At 31.8% G+C, this 20,391-nt stretch overlaps 1 protein-coding gene across 1 annotated transcript; it reads left to right on the plus strand.

The window, feature by feature from the left end:
* The first annotated feature begins 6,907 nt into the window (after positions 1 to 6,907).
* Positions 6,908 to 7,781, plus strand: LOC148205654 (uncharacterized). The gene is made up of 2 exons (XM_088104942.1): positions 6,908 to 7,388; positions 7,669 to 7,781. Exons 1-2 carry the CDS (start codon positions 6,908 to 6,910, stop codon positions 7,779 to 7,781), a joined length of 594 nt encoding a protein of 197 aa, XP_087961068.1.
* Positions 7,782 to 20,391: the final 12,610 nt, after the last annotated feature.

Below are 20,391 nucleotides of genomic sequence, written 5' to 3' on the forward strand. Positions count from 1 at the left end.
CCTCTTTTCTTGATTTTGTCTAATCCAGTGGGAGCCGATTAGAAATCGCTTACTCATTAGTCGGCGACTTGGTGCTCATAGTCCAAATATTGCTTGATTTTTAGGACTTTTCTTTATATATTACATACATAAACAAAAACTCTGGTAATTCTTCCAGTTGCTTTTGGTGTTTTTTAATAAGATTTGAAATTTTATGCAGAAAATTGGTGAATCCAGATTCTATCTCTATCAGTAAGATTAATCCAGTCCACTGATCAACTTGGTTATTATCCGCAGTACTGTTTCAAAGTAATAATGACCCACAGTATAGGGTTTGATACTTTAATGGCTTATTTTTTAGTGTTATCTGTTGTAAGTGCCGTAGTGGTGCAGTATAAATTGGGTGTAATTATTGTTAGTGAGATATATAGAATACATGGGCAGAATAATTTGGTAGAAAAAGTAATTGTTAATATTAATTTGAGACTCTTGTGAAAGTTTGCTATAAAATGTAAGCAGCAGCTGCAGAGATACCTTTGACCCCTGTTTAGAAATTTTCAGCTCAAAACAATGTCAGGTTTGAGAGTACATGTCCATGCATGAATTGACAAATGGCTATAATCATGCTGCCTGACCCCCCCAACTTACAACCAGTTACCTTTTAATAAAAGTGATACACATATATTACATTTCGATTAGCCCTCAAGGGTTAACTTTACTCAAAAGAATTTCGAAGACGATATATAGATTTCATCTTCTTTCTTTCTTCCCCTTTTAATTCTTTTGTATGTACAAAACCATGTTTTGAAACTACCTACACATGAAAGCAGACAAATTCATAGTAATGAGCTATAATGATTAGGTTAGATTGTGGCATATGTATGGTAATTATCTCAGCAACATAATATTCAAATGGATAATGATGTAGAAAGTGGGCATATAGTGTTTTAAAGATTGAATCACACGCATAAGATCTATATATATTGAGAGAAAGTGATGTAGAGAAAAATCTTTCCCTTCTGGTAAATTCTCGTCTGAAGTGAGGCGCTGCTAATAATTATACCCGTACATACGTATTCCGATTAATTAGCATAGCCACGATCAAATCAAATTAATATACCGATTTGCAATTGCAGCAAAAAGGAAACAATGAAAGATTGAGGATGGGAAAAAGAAATTCCGTCTTCATGTTTATGATCAAATCAAAGAATAAAAGGAAACAAGACACTGAAAAGAAAGATTGGTACAAAATAGATAGACAACTTTGTGTGATGGTCCATGACTCCCGGAGATGTCCTTAACACATTATGGTGCTTGTTGAAGTTTTTACACTATACATTAACTCTTCCACCCCTTGCTGATCTAGACATGTATCTTCATGAATCAAAAATGAATTTCACTGATTGGAACATATGAAAATACTAACAATAATCATACAATATATGTGGTAAGGAATTTAGACTTAGAAGAAGTCAAAAAATGAATATATATATATATATATATAACTTCAAAAAATTTCATATTTGTACTTGGCATGCTCTAACTCGTATAAAAGAAATATCCAATGTATTAAGATCCAACACTCAAAGAAACTCAGAATTCTATATCAGATCCTATCAATCTAACATACTTTAAACAACAGAGCTTAGCCATGCTTCCCTACCTAGAACTAGCCTGATACTAACACTGCCAACCAGACACAAGTATCAGATTTGCAGATACCAGGTGGTTGGCAGCTATTATGTGGTGATCAGTTTGTGTTGAGCTTCTACGTTTACATGTTAGAAATGTGCTGGGGCAATAATGCAAATGATCCAAAAAACTTCATGTTCCCGACCAAGCTAGATACAATATATATGACCACCCCTTTTTGTTCTTTTCCTAGGGGATTCTCATTTTTTTTTTCAAAAGCTTTTACTAGCTAGCTTATAGGCCATTGATTCATCATCATAGCTCATGACATATTCCAAGTAGACTCATAGGTTAGATACTAATAAGAGGGGTAAATATCGTAACATATTTCAAGATTGTTTCCAAAAATGCATGTTAAAAGTAAAGAAAGATAAACAAACTAAACATTCCAAGTGTTGAAAAAGTTAAACTACTAAAATAGAGTAGTGTATCAACAAACTTACTTTGGTAAATCAACTAATAATTTAGTCAAGCAAAGTTATAACTTGTTAGATGTTGAATTGTTAAACGCATTTTTAATCAACCATTCTTATGAATTTTTTTTTCGTTTGGCATACTTATGAATCACTTTGTTGATGAGTAATGAAATCTAACCGATGAGGAAGTTATTCTTTTCTAATCATCTCATTCCTAAAAGCTCAAATTTAATTTTTATATTTAATCGTTTCACTCAACATGATAATAGTTTCTATTTTGTGTTTAATGAAAAAAAAATGTTTTTGTGTTTAATTTTAAAAAGACTGCAAAATGAAGTAAATCATAACTCAAAACTAGTGCAGAATTGACTTTTAACGTCACCCCGTAGACGTCGGACCACAAAATAATTAACGTAAATTATTGATCGGTGGCATTTTCATAAATAAGTTGGACACATATACGTCTATTAAAGGGGGCACCGACGACTATAACATTATAGACGTCAGTGCCCCTCCTAACAGACGTGTATATGTCTGACAGGTAGATGAAAAGTTTTTTTTTTCGCCAAATAGACGTCTGATCCCGCCACCCCAACGTTTATATACGATTATAGACGTCGGCCCCATATCATCGACGTTTATATGCCTGACAGGTAGGTGAAAAGTTGTTTTTTCCGCCATATAGACGTCTGATCCCGCCATCCGATGTCTAAATGGCCTGACAGGGTAGGGGAAAAGTTGTTTTGGACGTCATATTAGTGAGAGCCCCAACATCTAGGCGAGAATAGACGTTGGTGCCCTCTGTGTCCGATGTCTTGGTTCCTATTAAATCAAATCGAACCCGCGGTTACGCGCACGTCATCGTCTTCCTTCTCGCCTTTTCTCTCCACGACATTGCATTTCTAGGTGCGTTTTGTCTCTTTTTGAACCGTTTAAACTTACTTTTACTTCGATTAAATTAGTCTTTAATGGATTATCTTCCATTTGAACCTATTAAAATGAGTTTTCGTTGTATTTTGGTGTAGTTTTTCTCGTGTCTTTGGGTAGCGTAGTAGCACATTCTCCCTTTGCCAGTTTCCTCGTAAGGAAAGCTTGCGTCTTTTGGATGTCTTATAGCATTTCAACCCAAAACCGAACCTGGGTCCTTGCCTAGTTCTCATGTCACCGTATTCGTTTTCATTGCCGGTTGGAATGGAACTAGGTAAGGACCCAGATTCGGTGTTCGGTTCAAATGTCATAAGAGGTCCAAAAGATGCAACCTTTTCTTATGGCGAAACTAGCAAAGGAAGAAGGTGCTACTACGCTACCCAAAGACACGAGTTGTAGTAGACGTCGGTTAATGTCATGCCCGACGTCTATAAAGACGTCGGACCTGTAGAGTCTGACGTCTCATTAACGTCACCCATAAAGACGTCGGATCGGGATCAGACGTTAAAAACCCAAAATAATAGACGGTCTAAAGTCCTTTCTGCACTAGTTGTGTAAAGACCTAAATATTTCTTACTTACAAACAAAGGAAATAACTTCTAATCTCACTCACACCATCTAAATTAAATTCCTTAATGTGAAATGAAAGAATTGAATAATTCTTTATTAAGATGATAATACAAATAAATTAAAGAAAAATCACTAATATTAATTAAGAAAACCATATTGGGATTCACTGGATGAATTTTATCTAATTCATCTATTAATTTCTTTTCCATGAATAAATATTCAATTTAGTTATAAAAAATAATTGTTTTTATGCAAATGGTTTTTTTGTAATTAACTAAATAGAGTGAATTGAATTTTACATATCATAAAAAAAAAATCAACTTTAATTAGGAGTAAAAAAATTCTATTATTTTGATCAAATTTCTCATCGTCTATTTCCAACAAGGTTGTTTATTTTGAATCCGTTGTTTTACTTTCAAAACAAACTACTTAAGTTGTACATCGATTCGCAAGTAATAAATTGATAGCTAGAAAGGAAATTTGTGCTCATGAATCCATTTAAATTATGTTATTATGCTTATGCTGTTTTCAACAAATGATGAAAAGTATAATTTTTTAGTTCTTATTTATTTTACTTATTTAATAAGTTTTTGTTCTGGCCATTATCGTGTACAAGAATAGTTTCCATAATCTCTCTGTAATTATCTTTCTTTCTTAATGAAATTATTTTTAACATGATTTAACTAATTAACCTAAATGTTATTCCTTAACCAGAAACCTTAATGTCATGAAATTATATATATGTATAGCTAGGTTTAGCAGAAAAAAAATTATAAAGAGCAATAAAATGCAAGGACATTTAAAACAGAGCAGATTTACCTAAGTAGGCTTTTTTAATCATGCTAATAATCTAAACAACAATTTAAACTAATGCTTTGTAGTAAGATATTTTCTAGGGTAAGAATCATACAAGGATAAAATTATAACCTCTCATCACTTTTTTGCCGTGTACAACCATGTAAGTGGTGGTGAGTGCTTTTTTCTGTGCATGCACCCGTTAAAATCATTTCATAACAGAAATAAAAATGAAAAAAATAAATTGTTGATCATGGGTACTAATAAAAAGATTATTACGAATTCACTAACTTTTTATTACAAAATCGTTTCAATAAACTCAGGTAATTACCAAACTTCCATCTTCTTTGTCTGGAGGCAAACAATCAAATATCACGTAAAAAATATTTAAAATATATCTACATTTGTAGTTTCTACTTTTACCAAAATTAATGTGATTTAATTATTTTTTAAGAATGATAATTTTTTATTACAATATAAGAATTTAAAATATTGTATAAGAATAAAACAATTGTATAGAAATTATACTTTATCATCATTTTTTAATAACGTTTATATTTAAATTTGTATCTTACCACAATGTTAATTCATTATATTTGATAATCTCTGAAATATAAAAATCTTATATTTAAAAATATAGAAAAGTAAAAAGAGTTATGCAGTTTCTTTTCTATTACTTTGGGTCCCACACTGACCTGGTCAAATTCCACCAACAACGTCAACCTCCCTTTAGAAAAAGATTCAAGTGTTCTTAAACCAAAAACACCCTTAGAAAAAAAGAAAAAAACCAAATTGCAGTGCTAAAAACATGAGAATTTATATCACTCTCCATGGGTCTACTCTGAAAGCAAAGATGAAAACGAAGAATTACTAAGTGAGTACAATTCCTGAGAACATGAACTCATGATGACCCTGCTCCACGAACCACCATTAGCTGTCACACTCTTCATCCTCTAATTACATCACTAAGCAATCAACCATTGCTTTCTTTTTCCTTTTTCAGAAATATATGTTTTTTACTATTTTTTTTCCTTTCCTACAGTCAATGGAAGTCATTTCAGAAAAATAGTGACAAAGGTTTGGAGTTTAACCTTTGGCTCTTCCTTTGTCTTATACCAGGATTCCTTGTCTAATTTTTGGCAGACAATTCCATGTTGTACCAGGTTAAAATGCTGGTAATAATATATCTCTGCTTTTCACCATCCATCAATATTATTACATCTTCTGTTCAGTCTAATTACAAGTAGCTAAATGCTCCTTTTTGAAGGAGTTATATCACTTGAAACGCATATGTACCCTAACACAGAATCAGCAGCAAAGCAATGTAATCATTTTCAATTTGCAAAATGCCATTAATTAACTTTGATTTGTCCTTTCTCTCTATATATTTTTTTCTCTCTTTTTTGTTTAAAGTAAGGAAAAATAAATGAATGATTTGAGTTTAGACAACCTAGCCAGCCAAATATGAATGGATGTCTAGTCATTAAGAGTACAACTTTGGACCCCTTTTTATAAGCCCTATAGATTAGCCATCTTTTTCGTTAGTTACTCCTTAGTACTGTTATTCTCTGCCAAAACCTCTTTAGCAGAGATACTTCTTGCAGCCAGTGGACCCATTCGGTTTTGAATTTCTCTGCATGTGTAAACAAAAACACTGATTCAATTTTATAGTATCCAATAACGAATATTACGTAGTGTCCAACAATAATACAAGAGATGGTGAACATTGGTAACTAAGCCTTGTTTTAAGGAAAGTTATATACGAGGCTTGACATTATTACCTTGGTGATTCCGAGGTTTTAAAGATAGAAAATTAGCATTTATGGCCAAGCACAACATCATCATAATAATTCACCTTTATACGGAAGAACTCATATCAACTTGTGATGGTGTCGTGTCTAATCGATGCTAAAATTTCAATTTTTTTCTATAAGCCTTTTAATTTGTCTTTCTTTATGTATTTGTGTAGGGCTTATTTGGACTAAGATAATCGGTTGGATTACTGTCCTAGTATAGTAATCAGGTTTAATTAGTTAGTTAAGGTTTTCTAGTTTTATGATTTTCTCCTTTTTCTCGAGAATTCTATAAATAGAGTTTTTCCCTTTCATTTTTAGTTGTAACACAGAATATTGAGAATGCAGTATTATAGAGAATAAATAAAGATTGTGTTTTTCTTACCTCGATTGAAGACCCTCCGTTGATCTTCTTCTTTTCTTCTCCCAACGTCCATGCTTGTGCGCTCCAAGTGAAGCTTCTCTTCTCTTCTCTCTCTAAGCCTTCAGAAGAGCCTCGAGCTCTTTCTCTCTCTATCATCTGAAAAGGATGGCTTCTCTGCAAAAACTGAGGCAAGAGATATTTTTTATCTTTCGCATGCTCAAGGAGATGGGCCTCTCGTTTAAAGGCTATTAGGCATTGTTACCGAATATGGTATCAGAGCAGGTTTAATACCTGCTCTGCTTCCGCTGCCCCATAATTCTTTCCTATTGTTTCTTGGTTCCTTTCTTGGTATCTTCTTGCTTTTTGCTGCAATGGATCACATGGATCAATCCATAAATCCTGCAAGTCCTTTCTATCTGCATCCTGGGGAGAATCCAGGACTTACCCTCATCTCTCAAGTCCTAAGTGAGACTAATTACTCTTCGTGGAGCAGAAGCATGAGAAGAGCTCTTCTTTCCAAAAATAAGATAAAGTTCATTGATGGGTCAATCAAGAAACCTCAAAGAAGTGAGGTTTTATTCGATGCATGGGAAAGATGCAATATGATGGTTCTTTCCTGGATTATAAAGACACTTTCTCCACAAATTGCAGAAAGTGTGATATATGTTGAAGAAGCCAAAGAGTTATGGGATGAATTGAAGGAAAGATTCTCTAAAGGTGACTACTTTAAGATTTCTGACTTACTTCAAGACATTTATTCAATCAAACAGGGAGAAAGAAGTGTTAGCCAGTTTTTCACTGATTTAAAGATTCTTTGGGAAGAATTGGAATTCCTTAGACCCATACCCAGCTGTACGTGTGACATCCCTTGCAATTGTGAACTCTCAAAGATTTCTCTGAAATACAGAGAAATAGAACATGTTATATGTTTCTTAAAGGGGCTGAATGATACCTACAACATTGTGAGAACTCAAATCCTCTTAATGGATCCCCTCCCCAACATCAATTGTGTTTTCTCACTCATAATGCAGCAAGAAAGATAAGAAAAACCAGATTCTGGCACTATCAACCATAACTAGACTGCTGAGACTAAAGTTCTAGCCAATGTTGCTGACAAAAACAACAATTGAAGACCTGACCAGACCTAGAAAAACCAAGGGCGTGATGCTGGATCGCGTGGCCAAGGAAGAGGAAGAGGAAGGAATCCTAACTATGGAAAACAATGTTCCTACTACAACAAGATGAATCATACTGTGGATGAATGTTATTCCAAGCACGGTTACCCACCTTGGTATAAGAAAAATGACAGCAATCAAGACAAAAAGGTTGACTGGAATTCAACCAATGTCTGCCAGAGCAGTTCTGGCCCACACAGTGTTCAAGCCACTCATCAGGGCAGCACCAGTGCTGCCTTCAGCTCTTTTGTCGTAGAACAGATGTAGAAACTTCTCAAAATGATAGAATAGGTTGATGAATCTACTCATATGATCAACCAGATACAGAGAAATAACACAGAAGACAAACAAGGTAACTTTTCTAGGATTATTGACACCGGGACCACTGATCATGTGACCCATGAGAAAAACAACTTTGCCACTTTTTATAAAATTAAGCCCATTTTTGTTAGACTCCCAAATAACTCTGTTATCACTACTGAACATGCAGGGACTGTTCAATTCTCTAAAGATTTTATTCTTTTTAATGTCCTATATATTCCTGATATTTCCTTTCACCTTATTTCTGTCCAAAGTCTTATCAAAGACTTAAACTGCAACCTAACTTTTTCGTCTAAGGTTTGTCAGATAAGGGAGAATTCTACATTGAAGATGATTGGGTGTGCTAATCCTTACAAAGGTCTCTATTATCTACAAGCTTTTCCCAATCTGAACCAAAATTTTGTTTCAAAGTCTGTTTTCTCTTATAAACAAGTTGATGTAAATTTGTGGCACTATAGGTTAGGCCATCCTGGACACAAGACTGTTAAACAAATATGTGAAAGTTTTCCTTATGTGCAAATGAGCCCTGATATTGTTTGTGATACTTGTCACTATGCTAAACAACATAAATTGCCTTTTCCTAGAAGTGTTTCTTTGACCACTGAATGCTTTGAAATAATTCACTGTGATATATGGGGTCCTCTTTCCATTTCTTCTATTAATGGCCATAAGTACTTTCTTACTACAGTTGATGACTATAGCAGACATACTTGGGCTTTTTTAATGAACAATAAGGGTCAAACTAGATATTTACTACCGAATTTTATTATCAAAGTTAAAACTCAGTTTGATAAAATGGTCAAAACCATTAGGTCAGATAATGGATATGAATTAATTGTGTTAACTTGTATGGTTTGTATGGCATCAACCATCAAAAAATCTATGTTGAAACTCCTGAACAGAATTCTGTTGTGGAGCATAAACACCAACATATCCTTAATGTGACCCGTAGCCTTCTTTTTCAATCTAGTATGCCTAATGTCTACTGGTCCTATGTTGTCAGTCACGCAGTTTACTTAATAAATAGGTTACCTACCCCCATTCTCAATATATAACAAAACTCCCCATGACCTTGTTTATAATACTCCTCCCACTTACTTGAATTTGAAAACCTTTGGGTGCTTATGCTTTGCTTCCACTCTTGAAAACAGCAGAAATTAGCTTTACCCAAGAGCTAGGAAGGGAATTTTCCTAGGTTACAAGAGTGGTGTCAAAGGTTACATTGTGCTTGACATCAACACTAGAGAATTTATGAAGACATATTTCCCTACAAAAATCAGCAAACCAACAGAGAAACCAATGATAAAGAGGCAGACAAAACTACCTTTCTTAATGATCTTCTAGGCAGCTACAATTCTATTGATGATGGGAGACTTGTTAAACCGACACTAATGATCAAAGGCAGACACAACAAACTGCCATTGACACTAGTAGCAACGATAACACTGTTGATAGTGAAGAAAATCCCAGTTGCAGGAGATCTAATAGAGTTAGAAGGGCTCTAGGGTATCTAAACGACTATGTTCATCAGGTTAATCAATCCTTATCTATGAAAAACAATTTTAAAACTCCTTATCCCATTTCTGATCTATTGTCTTGTGATTCTTTGTCAGAGAAACACTTAAAGTATACTATGGCCATAGTTGCGAGTAATGAACCTCACTCTTATAATGATGCTAAAAACTTGTGTGAGTGGGCAAAAGCTATGCAGAGAGCGATCAAGGCCTTACAGGACAATAATACCTGGTATTTAACACAACTACCTTCGGGAAAAACACCAATTGGTTGTAGATGGGTGTACAAGACTAAATAAAACGTTGATGGCACTATAGAGAGATATAAGGCTCGCCTAGTAGCAAAAGACTATACCCAACAAGAAGGGATACACTATTTGGACACCTTCTTCCTTGTTGCAAAACTCACTAATGTTAGATTACTTATTGCTCTTGCAGCCTCAAATAATTGGTTCCTGCATCAACTTGATGTGGACAATGCCTTCCTACATGGGGATCTAAATGAAGAGGTTTAAATGGAGCCACCACCTGGTCTTAATGTCCATGAAAAAGGTCAGGTTTGCAGGCTTACTAAGTCTCTATATGGACTAAAACAATCTAGTAGGCAATAGTTTGAAAAGTTATCTTCTTTTCTGATTTCTGTCAATTATATTCAATCCAAATCAGATCACTCACTTTTTATCAAAAAGACATCTACAGATTTTACAACCTTACTTGTCTATGTATATGATATTATACTGGCAGGGAATTCCATGACAGAAATCAATCACATAAAAGGTCTCTTGGATAATAGATTCCATACAAAGAATCTGGGAGAACTTAAATACTTCCTAGGCTTGGAGGTGGCCAGATCTAAGAAAGGGATTCATTTGTGCCAAAGAAAATATGTTATAGACATCCTTGAGGAAACAGGGATGTTGGGATGCAAACCATGCTCTACCCCCTTTCTAAGTGATATCAGCTCATTGGATAAAATGGACAACCACTTGGATTATCCTAGCTCCTATCGAATACTGATAAGGAAGTTACTCTACCTCACAAATACTAGACCTGATTTATGTTTCTCTGTTAATTTGTTAACTCGGTTTATGCAATCTCCCACTAACTATCATTATCGGGTTGTACAACATATTCTTAGGTACATAAAATCTAAGCCCTCGGAGGGATTATTTTTTACAACTGACTCTCCAATACACCTAAAGGCCTTCATTGATTCAGATTGGCCAACATGTCCCAATACTAGAAGGTCTACTACAGGATTTTGCATCTTCCTTGGATCATCCATCATCTCATGGAAATCCAAGAAGCAGAGCACTGTTTCCAGATCCTCTACCGAAGCAGAGTATCGTGCTCTAGCAGCCACTGTATGCGAAATTGGATCCATTATCTCTTACAAGATCTTCAAGTTCAGGAAGCTGGGACTCCTACTCTCTATTGTGACAATAAATCAGCAAGGCACATAGCTCATAATCAGAGCTTTCACGAAAGGACCAAGCACATAAAGCTCAATTGCCACGTTGTTCGCGAAAATATACAAGTTAATCTTCTACATCTCCTTCCAGTTCGCTCGGATCATGTATGGTTCAGATCCATCGTCCCCAAGCTTGGATTAGTGAGTATACACCATCCAGCTTGAGGGGAGGCTATTGGGACTAACATAATCGGTTGGATTATTGTCCTAATACAGTAATCAGGTTTAATTAGTTAGTTAGGGTTTTCTAGTTTAATGATTTTCCCCTTTTCCCCAAGAACTCTATAAATAGAGTTTCTCCCTTTCATTTTCAGTTGTAATACAAAATATTGAGAAGGCAGTATTATAGAGAATAAATAAAGATTGTGTTTTTCTTACCTCTATTGAAGGTCCTCCGCTGATCTTCTTCTTTTCTTCTCCCAACGTCCATGCTTGTGCTCTCCAAGTGAAGCTTCCCTTCTCTTCTCTCTCTAAGCCTTCAGAAGAGCCTCGAGCTCTTTCTCTCTCTCTATCATCTGAATAGGATGGCTTCTCTGGCAAAGACTCAGACAAGAGATATTTTTTATCTCTCACGGGCTCAAGGAGATGGGCCTCTCGTTTAAAGGCTATTGGGCCTTGTTACCGAATAGGGATGAGTAACCTTTCCGCATTTGTCTTCCTGCAATCTAACCTTTCAATCTCCTACTCCAAGTCCTTCAAGTCCAATTCAAGGGAGAGGTACTTGTTAAAGGCACTTTGACGCTCAAGTCAGTGATCGACATGAGAATAATGATAATATTTAATAGAGATTGTATACTCAGAATTCTGTCAAACTTACGTACCTTTGCGGTTTAGCCCTTTATTTATGGGATATCTGATGGACCTTAAACTATCACGGATCCAATAAAACTAACTTATCTTCTTCTTGGTCTGTTGCTTAGAAACTTTTTTCTTATTCCACAATCAATATATTTAATTATTCTGTTATTATTTTACTAACTGTTAGATTATCAGCCCAATAATGTTAATTATTGGCCCATCAATCACAATTGAAGTGTTAGCCCTTTTACAACCCAAATAACTTAGACGTTGGCCCAATTTCGGCTCATCATAAACAAAATCATTTATTCTGCCTGACTTGCGCTTGACATATCAGATGGACCCAACCATTCCACCATTAAACCGTTCGGTCAATAACACATACCATACAATTTGTATCCTTATAAAATTTATTTTATTAGTTTTTTTCCTTGACTTTTATTTTTAGTGATCAGACAAAAAATAAAAATAAAATAGATCCAAACTGTAAAAATTTATTATAAATTCAAGTGAGTTGAAATTAGGTAGAAATAAGAAAGTTTAACACTTTGCAAGAAAAAAAATCCTTATTTACTATTTTTAATTTTTTAAATTAAGAGTGGTATCAATATTTTATGTAGATTGAATTTATGTCTCATTTAATATTATATCTAATTAATCATGGTTTTGAAAGACTTATCACTGTCCAAAATAAGATTATTTATCTTGATGATTAGTTAAAATGGTATTGTTATAATATAGTTACATTGTGGTTAAAGTGTCATTTATCATTTAAGGATTATACATTAAATATATATGTCATTCACTTTTCATACTATCAACTATAGAGACATCAAAATGGATTAAAACTCACGAGTCAATCTGACCCACCACGGGGTTTGAATCGAGTTAGATTAAAAAAATTTACAAATTTTGGTACGAGACTAAAATGGCCCAATCCACTAAGAACTCAATTCACCTAGGTTGTACCTGTGGTGAGCTAGGTTGACTCACCAACCCTTCCATATATTCAAAATATTAAATTGTATTAAAAAACGAATATCCTAAATGCTCTCATCTTCTTGATTACTGATGTCAAGATGAAGTCGTTGCTCCTCCAATTGTGCTCTGTCTTCTTACACTGCCACCGTGAGTTTTTGTAGAAAGTATTCAGTATTTAGGAATGTTATATTTCTCCCACTAATTGTTGTTAATCTTCTAGTGTTTTCTTTTGTACTTCATAATTCTTACAACTATTTGATAATAGTGATATAGATTGAATATCATATGCATGTACAAATTATTAGACATTTTCCTCTGTATTTTTAAAGAATATTATTAGAGGTCTTAAGAGATGATATTTCTTCTTGTATTGTATTCTTTTTGTCTATTATGAGGAGTTAAATCTCATAAAGTGTTGAAGCAAAGATGTAACCGTTTGGAACTGTCTTAGGTTGGTGATGTTATATCTATCAAAGTATGTTTTTATTACATGTTTGTGAAATTTTTTTATATTTATTGTTTGATGAACTGATCACTCATCTTATTTCACTGGTTTGGGATTGAAAGGGAATTAGTTCAAAGTTGTGGTCCAACTAATTATCTTTCTGCTTGTAAATAAATTTAAGGCTCTAGTTGGTTATAGAGTATAATACAAGTGATTCATTCAAGCAGTCACTCAGGAATCATACTAAACTCTGGTGATCTTATGCTGTCAGGAATGAATCTAGAGTTATGTTCAAATATAACTCTCAAGGCATGATTCTTTGCGTCTTTATATATTATAATTGAACCTTTACAAAAAAGAGAAAAAAAATAGTGAAATGTGGCTTCAACACGTCTTTATCATCCTGAAGTCAACCCTTTTTAATCTCAAATTATTTTGTAACTTACTATTTTGAAAAAATAGCTTTCTTTTCTTAAATCAAATATGTTTCCACACTTTTCATGCACCTTGTTACTGTTTTATTCGAAGTCAAGCTAGTTTAAAATATTTTGTATTCTGTCAAATCTCTATGGACACGACACTTGTTACACTACAAACTATCCAGTATACTTGCAGAAAAAATTGATTACTTTAGAACATCAATAAGTTTTTGGTCTTGCTATCGGAATTTGTTAAGAAAACCATTATTTCAAACCAATTTGACAATTGTACAAATTATATTAAAGTTTGTTTCACTATTAATATTATAATAATTTATATAAGATGAATAAAATAGAAAATATTTTGTTATAAAATATTGTATTTATCATTCATAAAAATAGGCTTTCTTTTCATAAATCAAATATGTTTCACACTTATTACTATTTTATTCGAAGTCAAGCTAGTTTTAAACTTTGTATATTCTGTCAAATTTTTATACATACAACACTTATTACACTATAAATTATTCAATATACTTGCGGAAAGAATTGAATGCTTTAGAGCATTAACAAGTTTTTAGTCGTGTTTTCGAGATTTGTCAAGAAAATCATGTTTCAAACCAATTTAAAGTTTGTTTCACCATTGATATCTATAATAATTTATATAAGACGAATAAAACGGAAAAGTAGTTTGTTGTAAAATATTGTATTTATCATTCATTTTCATATATTTGATTTCAGAAAAAAAAGATTCATTAAAAAAATCAATAATTTATTTAATTCTTGAAATGTAATGACTAAAATAGCCACTGATATTAATGATCCACATAAAAGAGTTGTATAACCCAATATCATCATACTTACGTGCATCATTAACCAATAGATTATAAAGAAGACACTGATTTTAAGGATTCATGCATCTCACCCAAAGTAACAAAGTCTTGGGTAAAAAGAATATTTGATATTAGTATGGTATTGAAATAATAATTTTTATTTTTTGGTTTTGAACAAATTGTAGATACCATCGATTATGAGTTAATATATGCTCTAAAGTGAAAAAACATAAAGAATAAGATGTCACTGCTCAAGCTCGAACCGAAATGCTGTGGAATTGTTTCCTACGTCTCTACCAACCAATTTCACCGTAACGACTTACTTAAAGTCATAATAACCAAATTTTAGTCAATTGTCGAGATTCAAAGAATCAATTAAAACACAATATTTGCTTACTAAACATTCAATAAAATAAATTGAAATAATTCTATTAGAATCTATTAAATATATAATGTAAAGATCCTAAATTAATAACTGAATCTTATATTCTATATAATATTTATATGAATATTTTTGTATTTAAAAAAGAGTCATTAAATCAAGGTAGTTGAAATTATTCGTTATAGAAAGCTTTTTAATTTTCCGAAAGATTATCATGATGAAAAAGCTTTTAATGCCGTAAAATATCCCTTCTTCCATGAAGTGTTTGGAATAAAAAAAGTTATATAGACGTGCGCTTTTTTTGGGGTAAATTAAAATTAAGTTTCTTTTTAATTAAATATATATTTTATATATTTGAATTTCCAATTATTTTCATTAAATATTATAATAATAATAATATAATATCTTTTACAAAGTTTTCTAAATATCGTTATAATAAAAATTGAATAAAATAAACTAATGTTCAAAAAAGATTGTCCAAAGAGTCAGAATAATTAATAATCGATTATTCTATTTTATTAAATTCTATGTTTCTTTGTTATTAAATTCCATTTTATTAACCTCTACTTTACAAAATAAATAAAAAATTGAGAAACAAAATTCATTACAGTCCTAATTTTTTTTCTTTATTATATGAAATATAAACGTCAAAATGTTCATGCATCATACTTTTTATTATTTCATTTTCAGCCGAAGTTAATAGGAGTGGACTTTTCTTAGACAAAAAATATTTCTCATATTTGGAATTTTCTTAATATATTATGGTTAACTATGATTATGATTTTTTTTCGTTTGATTTGTCTATTTATTAGACCAAGAATAGTTCAACTTTTTAATATATATATATATATATATATATATATATATATATATATATATATATATATATATATATATATAGTTTTGGACCATAAATAAAAATAATGATATTTTTTTGGAGTTTGGTTACTTAATCTATTCACTTATTTCTATTATCTCATTATTAATTATTACTGTTGACATTCACATTCTTAATTATAGTAATAATTATAGGTATCATTACCAAGGATGAGGATGTTTGAGATTTTTGTTTGACACTTTTTAAAATTACAATGTTGAGATTGTCTTACATTCCATATATCTGAATTTCATTATATCTGAATGAGAATAAAAGAGTAAATATTGGCCCTCGTCAGTAACTATTCTCTCCTTTTCTTCTTTTAAGAGTTATATGATTAAGCTTTTTCATTTTTATTTCTTCTAGTTTATGGTCTAAATAGTGTTTTAACGAGAATCCGATCTGTTAATCACCTCAGGCAGAGAAAACTTTTATTTCCTCTTCAGTGACTGATTTTGCGTATATCTTCTTTGGGGCTCAGATAGAAGATATACCTATGTTTCACTCCATCTTCTTTTGAAATCATTTTAACTTTTGTGTATGCAGTGGCCATAGCTATTATTCCTTAATACATCTTATTAAGTCAATGATGAGAGTGATCACATCATGTTATCCTTTTGAGTGGATAAAATTTGCTGGAGAACCCTTTTAATACACTTCTTTTTTCTTCATGGTAACCCATAACGACAAAGCTCTTTTGTCCCAACCCTTAAGTCTTAAACAAAGAAACAATACAAATTTCTTAAATATTCTTACAAAAACTTAACACAATTCACAATATCAATAATAATAACGATTTATTTCTTTGTTCAAATAAGTTTATATATATATATGAGACTTTAAAAATATAAAAGGCTATGATTATAAAAGCTCGTTATAAAAACAATGAGATAAAGTCATAAATATAAGAGTTGAATAACAATAATATTTCACAAAGTATGATGCATTTATGAAGGGGAGAATAGAAACCAAGAGGTAACTAGAAGATCAATTCAAAACAATAAGAAGAGAATAAGAAAAACATGAAGATTGTAATGGGAAAGTGAAATATGTAAATATATGTCCGGAATATTATTTAGACACTTAACTAAGGCATTATGTATAATCTAAATGACTTGTGGAAAAAACTATTCTTAAAAATGAGGAGGAGTAAGTTGAGTAGAAAACAGATAGGTAAAAGGTTGATTTAGTAGGTTTTAATGGAGTGTGTCAAGTTGTAGGATAGCCCAGAAAATTATTTTTTATGATTAATTGTAAATCACAATCGAAATTTGTTTACACAATCATGGAGGTCTTATCCGGGAATAACAAATTGTAAATGTGAATGAATTTAAATAAGTTAGCTATTCTTTTTTTCTTCAATCATCAGGAAAGATTGGAAGCATGGAAATGGGTAACATTTAGGTAAATGAAAGTAGATCCAAAAGAAATTTTTGGTTTATTTAGCTCAGATAAATGCATGAACTTCGATGAAACAAAAGATTTCTAATATTAATTTCTCTTATAGCAACTTGTATATGTGTCTTTCTTTGTACTTAAAGTCATTGGAAATTAGTAATCTAAGTATATAAGTGTTCAAAAATAGTATCGGCTACTACTACAAGTTACTTACCCCGAACATGATTTCATTGATTTGAAACTTGATCATTTTCGAAATAAAGTTGAAAAACAGAAACCAGAAAGCTGAAGGGGTCAGCAATGTTGCAGTGCCTTTTCTTTGAGAAACATGGTCTGCTTCGGAGGAATCATGTTGTCATCCCTTATCATTTCTAACAACAACTCACACTGCCAAAATGCTTTCTTTTTCATAAAGTGCTATTACAATTCTCAATAACATCATTCCACATACATTTTTCTTTCAATCATTCTCTAAGTTTACTCAATTAAAACAGACTATACTTAATCTTATCTCTTATATATTTAATCATCTATTACTTTCTATGCATTAACTCATACTGCATAATCATCTAATACTTCATAAGACATATGCTAAAATGCTTTACACCGAGGATTCTTCAGTTATTCTGATTTTATTTTCAATACTTATCATTATTTGTTCGTGTCTAGAATGACATTACTATTTTTGTTAGTTTTATGAGTTTCGAACTGATAGTTAGTTTATAATGGTAACAGGTAGTTTCATTAAACACATTATCAACAATTCCATTTTTCACTGTGTTAATGGTGAAAGCTTTATTCAAAACCCGTTCTAATTATTTCTACAAAAGATTTAGTTTCAAGCTATCAGTTATATAATGAATATTTTTACTGAAAAACAAAAACAGCAAGCAAAAGTTTTAAATTTAAATTAGATAAAAAAAATATAATTAACCGAAGAAAGTTTCATACCTTAATTTTTCTTTTTTCTTTTTACTTTTTTACTTCAGAATTATCACATTACTTTAATTTATTTCCATTTTTAAATATGTTTTTCAAGAGTAAGGAATGTTTTTACTATTTCCTAAACATTTGAAAATAAAATAAAAAGGTTGATTTTGTAATTATAAAGTAAAAAGTAAAGACAATATAAATAAACCGATAAATTATTATTCAATTTTTGTTTTATTACTATTTTCTGTATTCAAATGTAACACATCTCAATGAAATTTTGCTAACATTTCATCTCTTATTTGAGTTATTAGGATATCGGTGAAATCTGAGTATTTAAATAACTAAATGCTTAGAATAATACTACTTTTTTTTAATAGTAAATCCATCATTATCAATCATTCACTTGTTATCATGTTAATATTTATCATTCACCTATATTTCATTACAGTACATTTATCACTTATTTACTTATTTGTGATTTCTCATAAATTTCTATTCTCGTTCTTCATAATTCATGTCACATGCATCATACCTCCTAAAATCTTTTCGTAAAATTCATTAAGTTTTAAGTGAAACAAGAACTAAAGAAAATTCTAGAAATAATGATGATTGTTTGAACTATGTGTGTTTATTATTTTAAAAGAGAAACAATTATCTCAACCTCTTCTTTATTCAAATAGATAATTGAGTTTTATTTGATAGGTTGACCTGTCAACCCATTACTACTATGATAGCTTAGATGATAGCAGCATGATAGAAAGTTCATCATTCCTGGTGAGTATAATTATGCAAAATATTTTACTGTTAGAAATTGGTAAAGTTTAAGGAGAACTACCCTCTATCTCTTATTAGGTTTTTCTTCTAGTAATAATAGATTATTTTTAGCATACAAGAAATTACAGTGATTTAACAACAGAAAATGAGTGTTTCACAGGAATTTTGGTTGAGTTATATTTAAACTCGATCGATCTGTTTTCAAGCCTTGTCAAGTTATAGGTGAACTGGTTGAGTATTTCAAAACTTGATCGATCTATGTTTTGACTTGGCTGAGCTATTCTAGACCTTGACAAAATTATTTTATTAAACATGGATTGAATTGTGCTAACATTAGTCGACTTGTTTAAGACCTCGATTTTATTTGAAACTTTTGTCGAGCTATTGAAGTCCTCGCCTAACTTGTTTAAGACCTCGATTGAGTTATTAAAGATCTTATCGACTTGTTTAAGAGTTATGACGAGTTGCGACCTACCTTGGCGAAGTTGTGGCCTGCTTTAGCCAAGTTGCTGCCAACCTTAGCCGAGTTGTGATCGATCTTGGTCGAGCTGTATCAGAATTTTGCTTACCTAGTTACATCATGTGATTCTGTGATATAAGTAATGTTTTATGTTGAGACCATTACATTCGATGAAATACGGTGTGAAATCATGTGTAGTGATATTGTTGGTTTGATAACATATTTTGAGTTAAAATATGTTGAAAGATATTATGTGATGTTTATGTTGTATGAAGTAATGATATGTAAGTTACGTGGTTATTCTATAATAGAGTAAGTGTTATTATAAATGGGATGCTTGTATATGTGACGTGATCGTACGAATGAGAAAGATATGACTCAGTTAGAGGTGAGGGGACTCAATATAACAGTTTTGAAAGTGTACTTGCCCGAGAAAGCCTTCTAAAAGAGTGATAGGGAGTAGCATTGTGTATTTACCCAATGAAGCTTTCTGAAAGAGTGGTGGGGAATAGCATTGTGCACTTGTTCAGTGAAGCTCTATGGGAGAGTGGTGGAAAGTGTGTACTTTTCCGGTGAAGTTCTTCTGGAAAGTGATGGGGATGTACTTGTCCAGTGAAAAATTCTCAAAGAGTTGTGGGAAGCGACACTTATATGTGCGAAGATTATTATAATGTTGACTAAACCTATTTGGCTAAGACTAGATGTAGATTCATTGTTGTTGGATGATGCAATAGTAATTTCTATTTAAATGTGTTATTGAAAGATGGAGGCACAATGTGTTTTATTATTTTTAGTTATTACGTGTTTTTTCAGTGAGTTTACTTTGTGGGTGTAGTTTATGCTTATAATAATTATGTTATATATGAATAAATAATGTTGTAGATAATAGTTTGAATGCACAACCATGAAGAGAATTACGTGGGGAACACATTGTTTTCTATTTTTCAGATGTATTTTGAATAATTATTAAGTATTGAATTATCTTTACAGGTTCTTAACAATGGAAATGAATTTACTCTGTGTCAGATTTAGTTGATAAAATAAATGACCATTTTCAGTTATGATGAAAAAGAA

The sequence above is a fragment of the Vigna umbellata genome, chromosome 1 (assembly GCF_029865625.1).
Source record: "Vigna umbellata cultivar VRB3 chromosome 1, Vumbellata_1.0, whole genome shotgun sequence".
Classification (NCBI taxonomy): Eukaryota; Viridiplantae; Streptophyta; class Magnoliopsida; order Fabales; family Fabaceae; genus Vigna; species Vigna umbellata.